This window comes from Dryobates pubescens, chromosome 11, assembly GCF_014839835.1.
Source record: "Dryobates pubescens isolate bDryPub1 chromosome 11, bDryPub1.pri, whole genome shotgun sequence".
In the NCBI taxonomy this organism is placed as follows: Eukaryota; Metazoa; Chordata; class Aves; order Piciformes; family Picidae; genus Dryobates; species Dryobates pubescens.
The window spans coordinates 31,504,167-31,511,787 of NC_071622.1; the positions used below are offsets into that span (position 1 = coordinate 31,504,167).

Below are 7,621 nucleotides of genomic sequence, written 5' to 3' on the forward strand. Positions count from 1 at the left end.
AGTTATGAAGACATATGTGAAATGATATAGGAAATGGAAAACAAGATCTGATGAATGAAGGCTGCCTCTAATTTCTTTTCATTGGAATATTTGCATTAAGAATCAGGGGATGCTTAATTAAAACTGAGATAGAAAAGGCAGAAAGTCTTGAGCAAATATCCTGGCCTGATTCTTCCACCATTTGCATTGATTTTGCATTTTGCTGTGCTGCTGCTGTCAGTGACTCTGTTCCCCAGTTTACACCAGGGTAAGAGCCTCTCTAATAGAAGAGCATCTCCATCATCCTTGGATGAGTTTACTGGATGCTTCAGCATGATGAATATGTATAATATATATAATTAATGTGTGTACATCCTCATCACAGGCACATCTGAAGATAAATGAATACATTACACTGGAGCCTTACTTTTTTCTCTTGGCAAGGAAAGCAATCTGTCCACTCTGACCACTGGCTCAGCTGACAGTTGATGGGAGCTGGAGAATTAACATCTCTGCTGCTTCTGCTAAGGAGGGGAAGAGAGAGCAGTCTGAGGTCTTTGAAGTTGTGTTTTAAGGAGGGCTGGAGGCTAGCAAGGAGAAAATTATGTGTGTGTGTGTGTGTGTTTGGGTTTTTTTTCCACTGGGGAGAAACCTATTTAGTAGGAAATGGGAAGCATTGCTTAGCAGGGGTGGCTGTACTACCTCAGATGCTCCATCCAGGAGCTGCTCCATCAGGTCCAGCACCTGAAGCTTTTGTCTTGTGTTTCCTGCTCTCCCAAGAGATCCTAGCCCTGTTCCAGTGTCTCACCACCCTCATGGGGAAGAACTTCTTCCTAACATCCAATCTGAATCTACCCATTTCTATTTTCTTTCCCATTCCCCCTAGTCATATCACTCCCTGCTAACACTTCTCTTGCCTCCCAGCCCAGTGGTTCTCCTCTCTGTTTGTGTCCCTGCTCCTACAATCTTTATTTCTATGAGGAGTTTCTTTGTCTTGATGAGCAATCTGTGGTGTGTCAACAAAACTCTAATTTTTGCCACAGCCTTTGAAGCAATTTGAGGGGTTGTTTTGAGCCAAAATATTCTCATTGCTATTATTTTGTTGATTAGCTAATGAGCAGTGTGGTTTACTTGTGAGACAGCAGTCCAAAGAGAAATATTGATAGTTACCAGAGGTATAGAACACGTTTGGGGATTCATCAGAAGACAGCCTTGCTAAATGAAAGCCACACCAGCTCAGCAAGGGAGCCCGTGGATGCAGATCAGTGTGTGAGATCAAAACCCCACTGTGTCCCCAGGAAAACAGCAGGAGCCTGCTGACTGTTGCAGCCACTGCTCTGAGGACAGCTTGCTGGATGCATGCAGAGTGCATGGTATTGCAAAATACTTTCTAGCTGACCAGCTGCATGCTGCAAAGAGCAAAACAATAACATTCCATGTGTGCCAAGAGCAGCATGCTTACATGTTGGCACGTTGGACTGGAACATAGAATCATAGAATTGTTAGGGTTGGAAGGGACCTCAAGGATCAGCCAATTCCAACCCCCTGCTATGGGCAGGGACACCTCACACTACAGCAGGTTGCTCACAGCCACATCCAGCCTGGCCTTTGAAACCTCTAGGAATGAGGCTTCCACCACCTCCCTGGGCAACCTGTTCCAGTGTCTCACCTCCCTCATGGGGAAGAATTTCTTCCTAACATCCAATCTGAATCTACCCATTTCTTTTTTGTTTCTCATTCCCTCTAGTTCTGCCACTACCTGACACCCTCAAAAGTCCCTCCCCAGCTTTCCTGTAGCCCCCTCCACATGTGGAAGGGCACAAGAAGGTCTCCTCAGAGCCTTCTCCTCTCCAGAGTGAACAGCCCCTGAAAACAATAGCATTCCAGGTGTGCCAAGAGCAACATCCTTACTTGGAATCATAGAATGGTCCAGGCTGGAAGGGACCTCCAAAGTCATCCAGTCCAACCCCTCTGCAGTCAGCAGGGACATCCTCAACTAGATCAGGCTGCCCAGCGCCTTGTCAGACTTCACCCTGATTATCTCCATGGAAGGGACCTCAAGCACCTCCCTGGGCAACCTGTTCCAGTGTTCCACCACCCTCATGGTACAGAACTTGTTCCTAACATCCAACCTAAATCTTCTCTTCTCTAGTTTGAAGCCATTGCCCCTTGTCCTGTCACTGCAGACCCTTGTAAACAATCTCTCTCCATCCTTCCTGTAGCCCTGGGGACCACTCCTGCATTGCTGCTTTGTTGCTCTGACAGGAGGATTTGTGGGCCGCATCCTTCAGCACTCCACAAAGTGCTTAATTGGCTCACCTTTGATTGGATCCTGCATTTACCTCTTCACTATTCTGCCAGGTTTGATAAGTTCATCAAACATCAAAAATCTCTTCTCTGTTCATTTTCAAAAGGGATTATCAGAATAAGCCTCCATAATTAAGTGTATCACTGCCACAGTTTCCCCCCCCCCCTTCCTTTCTGCTGTCTCCTTGTCTCCATGTTCCAATTATCACTGATACCTATTTTTTTTTGATCCTTCTAAATCATATTTGCCTTTGGAGCAAGCCTGAAATTAATAGCCACAGAAAAAAAAATAATAATCCAAGCATTTCCTTTTAATGACACTATAGCTTTAGAAGAAAGGGGGGGAAAAAAGCCACTTGTTTATTCCCTTCCTTCAAAGCCTAAGTGACACCTGTAGAGGTTATAATATTGTTCAGGATTGAAAAAAAAAACCCAACCCAGCAAAACCTTAGGTGTGAGGAGCTGGCTTGGATTGAAAATTGGGTTACTCACATGCACTTGTTCGCTGCACATTGTCAGATGCAAAATAATTGTCATGAATCACAGAATCACCAAGGTTGGAAGAGACCTCAAAGATCATCGAGTCCAACCTGGCACCACAGACCTCATGACTACACCATGGCACCAAGTGCCACATCCAATCCCCTCTTGAACACCTCCAGGGGTGGTGACTCCACCACCTCCCTGGGCAGCGCATTCCAATGGCCAATCTCTCTTTCTGGGAATAACTTCTTTCTAGGATCAAGCCTAAACTTCCCCCTGCACAGCTTGAGACTGTGTCCTCTTGTTGTGGTGCTGGTTGCCTGGGAGAAGAGACCAACCCCCTCCTGGCTACAACCTCCCTTCAGGTAGTTGTAGACAGCAATAAGGTCTCCCCTGATCCTTCTCTTCTCCAGGCTAAACAACCCCAGCTCCCTCAGCCTCTCCTCGTAGGGCTTATGCTCGAGGCCTCTGCCAGCCTCGTTGCCCTTCTCTGGACACGTTCAAGTGTCTCAATGTCCTTCTTAAACTGAGGAGCCCAGAACTGGACACAGGACTCAAAGTGTGGCCTGACCAGTGCGGAGTACATGGGCACAATGACTTCCCTGCTCCTGCTGGCCACACTATTCTTGATGCATGCATGAAGAAGAAGAAGATAGAAAAATATCCACTTGTAAATCATCTTGTGGAGGGAATTTATTTCGAGGGCCCAAATCCAAGGCAGAAATTTTGGTAAAGGAAGTTTAAGAAGGCTTAAGAATTATCTGTAAAAGAAAAAAACATTGTGCAAACAGTTCCTTTAAGCAGGAATTATGATGCTGAGCTTGGGCTTTGGACAGCTGCCAATATTTTTATTCTTTTTTTTTTTTTTCCTGGTAGCTGTTTACAGAGAGCATGGCTTGCACATACCTTAAGTCAGGGCAAAACGGATGGGCTGGCTTGCCCATAATTTCTATAGGTGAAGTCAGGAAGTGAGGGGCGAATGGACTTACCTCTGGGAAGGCAATGCCTCAATCTCCCCATGTGCTGCAGCCTGATGTGCTGTTAAAGCCAAGAAGCTTAGAGACAGAATGAAATGGAGGAAGAGGCTGACACTGGCTTCTCCACGTTGTCTTTCCATATGTAAATGTTTGCTATAGATCAGCTGCAAACGGAAGCTTTATGCTTCAGGGTGCCGTGGGGCGAGCACGGCTAGAAGCAGCATGGAGCCTACTGGCCCCCAAAACACTGTGGTAAATCATTGACAACAGTGCAGATCACATCACAAAGAATCAGGACACATCCCAGAGGCCCTTGCCCTTTTGGAAACAAACTCTCAGTTTTCTGGCAAAGGAATATATTAAAGTGTGCAAGTGTATCCACGTTAAAGTCAATCCAGCCCTGTTGCAGTGCTGCATTTCTTGTCCAGCCTGCACCCTCCTTTTAATCTGAAGGAGGAGGAAACTCATTTCCCACAGAGACTTAACTGTAATTTTGGTGCATCTGGTTGCTGATCAGGGAAAAGCTTCTCAGTAGAGCAAACTGAAGATTATGAGGAAGTTGTGTTCTGAGGAACGTGTTCCTTCCAGATATGCCAAGGAAATGTCACTTCTTCCCCTTGCCATCCATGTAAGGCAGTGTCCCATCTCCAAACCAGATGCAAGTTATCACCTGGCTTAAGGAGGCCCTACACAGTCAGTGCAAAGTGAGAATCTAAATCTTTGTTTTCTGAAGTGATGAGGGATGAGGAAAATGCCCCCCAAGACTAAAATGGTGTCTTACCTATAGGCTGTGCAAAGCCATCTATCAGTGGTGGCGCTAATGCTTTCAGCTGGTTGGGCTCCTACCACAGAAGTAGTGGATGTCACAGGTATAAGAGAGCAATACCATGGAAATCAAGAATGCCATGAGTTGGTTATTTTTAACATACTAGTCTCAAGATAATCATGTTTATAGAATCATAGAATTGTCAGGGTTGGAAGGGACCTCAAGGACCACCTAGTTCCAACCCCCCTGCCATGGGCAGGGACACCTCACACTACATCAGGTTGCTCACAGCCATATCAGCCTGGTCTTAAAAACTTCCAGGGATGAAGCTTCCTCCACCTCCCTGGGTAACATCTTCCTTTGTCTCACTACCCTCATGGTGAAGAACTTCTTCCTAACATCCAATCTGAATCTACCCATTTCTAGTTTTGCTCTCTTCCCTCTGGTCCTTTCACTACCTGACTGGAGGGCCACAAGAAGGTCTCCTCAGAGCCTTCTCCAGACTGAACAGCCACAATTCCCTCAGTCTGTCTCCATAGGAGAGGAGCTCCAGCCCGCTGATCATCCTTGTGGCCCTTCTCTGGACATATTCCAACATGTCCAGATCCTTCCTGCACTAGGGGCTCCAGAACTGGACACAGTACTCCAGGTGGGGTCTCACCAGAGTGGAGTAGAGGGGGAGAATCACCTCCCTCAACCTGCTGGTTATGCTTCTCTTGATGCAGCCCAGGATCTGGTTGGCTTTCTGGGCTGCAAGTGCACACTGCTGGCTCATGTTGAGCTTCTCATCCCCCTGCACCCAAGTCCTTTTCTTCAGGGCTGCTCTCAAGCCACTCCCTGCCCAGCCTATACTGGTGCCTGGGATTGCCCCAACCCAGATGCAGGACCTTGCACTTGGTCTTGTTGAACCTCATGAGGTTGTCCTGGGCTCACCTCTCCAGCCTGTCAAGGTCCCTCTGGATGGCATCCCTTCTCTCCAGCATGTCTGCTGCTATTTACTTTTCAGGTGTTGCAAGAAAAGAGAAAATGGCCTTTGGAAAGACAGTTGGTCATGCTGTAGTTGCCCCATGCTTGTTTCCTCAAGCTTGCATGTAGCCTCCCAAATTCCCCCCAGTAGCTCCTGGGCAGGGACAAAGATGCACAAGAAATCTGTCACTTCAATAGATATTATTTTTTGGGGGGGGAAAAAAGAGTTAAGAGATCTATGGAGGCTTCTGTATTCAAAGAAGGGTCTGCATCTCACTGCCTTTTTCTTCTGCCTATGCCATGCATAAATGAAGTGTTCCCAGCAGACAGCTGGAAGGTTGAACCGCAATAAATTCAAGAGAAATTGTAATTATTGAGGGAAAATCTGGTCTTGGGCTATTAGAGCTAGGAAGCAGACAGTGAATTGTCCTCTGTCCACAAAAGACTGGGATAGAAGTGTCACTTGGTGTATTTCCCATTTTAATTGCCAAGTCCACTTCAATAGCTGCTGTTGTAAATTATCAAACTAGAAGGACCTCTTCCTGTGTCATTTTCATGTAATTAAAGTTGAGGATGACCCTGGGGCTTGCCTTTGCTAAACATGAAGGAAAATGGAGCACAGGGGTAAACTCTGCAGTGCAATGAAGTGAAAACTGCCTTTTGGTGACCTTTGAGAGTGTGTTAATGCATCCCTTACCAACTAATGCACTTCAGATGAGTTCAGAAAGTCCTTCTCCTTTCTTTGCCTCCACAGCAAGAACTGGAGTAAGAGTTTGCATCTTTTTTATTTATTTTTTTTCTTTTATATACTATTAAATTTAAATTACTTGGGGGAAAAGCAGGGGGTTGAATCTGGCCTAAGGCCATCCCCATCCTTACCTCCCTATCACCCATTCCAGCCTCTCTGCACTTTGCTGCTAAAACCGAATGACAGAAAAAGGTTTCAGTAGTTGGGTGAGGATGGGCCCCCACTGTCTCCATGGTAGGAGCCTCCCTGGCTATCTGCCCAATCTACCTTCTTCTAAATCTTCCAAACTTCTGCCAGCCTGTGATATAAATGGCTGCTTTGCACAGTCAAGTGCCTCCTCAGCATCAGAGCCAGACCGCTGGGGCATTCTGTCTTCTCTTTCCTGATAGCAGCATCAGAAACACACCATATATACAATGAAAGTTATTTGTGGCATGTCTCCCAGGTAAAAGGCTGGGCTGGTTTGTGCAATCAGGCACAACAACAATTTTGCACTGATAGAGGTGAGGTCGTTTGGGGGTGGGGGTTTTTTTGGGGAAGGAGGTGTGCCAGAGAGATTTAAGCAGCAGGCAAAAGCACACCACCTTAGAGGTGAAATTAAAGAAGCTTTCTCAAAGGTGCTATGTTCCCAAAGTGATAGATATAAAAGTTATGCTTCTGTTTATGGCATTATGAATTGAATTTGTCTAAAGCGTGTGTTGGATCCTTGGCTCTAAACCTCAATTAACTCTCTGAACCTCTGGCTTGCCATGCTAGCTGTGCTGCCTATAGTAATGCAGTCACCTTCAGGAGGATGAGTTGGGAACTGAAATCTTCCAGAACCTGGAAATAAGGGTTGTGAGTAGGCTGGGCTGAGCTTGCTTTGTCACTTTGCGACTATTCCCAGCCCAAAGCTTCTTTCCCCAAGGCTGAAGAAGTCTTCACTGCCAGCCTCTAATCAGTAGAAGCACGGATTCATAGATTCACAGAATGGGTTGCTTTGGAAGGGACCTTAAAGATCATACAGTTCCAACCCCTCTGCCATGGGCAGGGACACCTCCCACTAGACCAGGTTGCTCAAGGCCCTGTCCACCCTAGTCTTGGACATATTGAGGGAGGAGGCATCCACGAGCTCCCTGGGCAATCTCTTCCAGTGTCTCACCACCCTCACTGTAAAGAATTTCTCCCTAATCTCCAGTCTAAATCTCCCCTCCCAAGATCAAAGCCATTCCCTCTCATCCTATCACTACAAGCCCTTGTAAAAAGTTCCTTCCTGGCTTTCTTGTAGCCCACATCAGGTACTGGAAGACTTCTGTAAGGTCTCCCTGGAGCCTTCTCTTCTCCAGGCTGAACAGCCCCAACTGTCTCAACCTCTCCCCATAGCGGAGGTTCTCCAGCCCTCTGATCATCTTCGTG

The 7,621-nt window shown here is 46.5% G+C and overlaps 1 protein-coding gene across 1 annotated transcript in view; it reads right to left on the bottom strand.

Annotated features, from left to right (window-relative positions):
- Nucleotides 1-3,980, bottom strand: part of C8A (complement C8 alpha chain) — a 28,333-nt gene extending 24,353 nt beyond the window's left edge. The window contains exons 1-2 of the mRNA XM_009902191.2: nt 3,759-3,980; nt 407-503 (exon numbers count right to left, since the gene is read on the bottom strand). Coding sequence (XP_009900493.2) covers nt 407-503; nt 3,759-3,886 — 225 coding nt within the window. The 5' untranslated portion in view covers nt 3,887-3,980. The remainder of the gene's footprint in view (nt 1-406; nt 504-3,758) is intronic.
- Nucleotides 3,981-7,621: the final 3,641 nt, after the last annotated feature.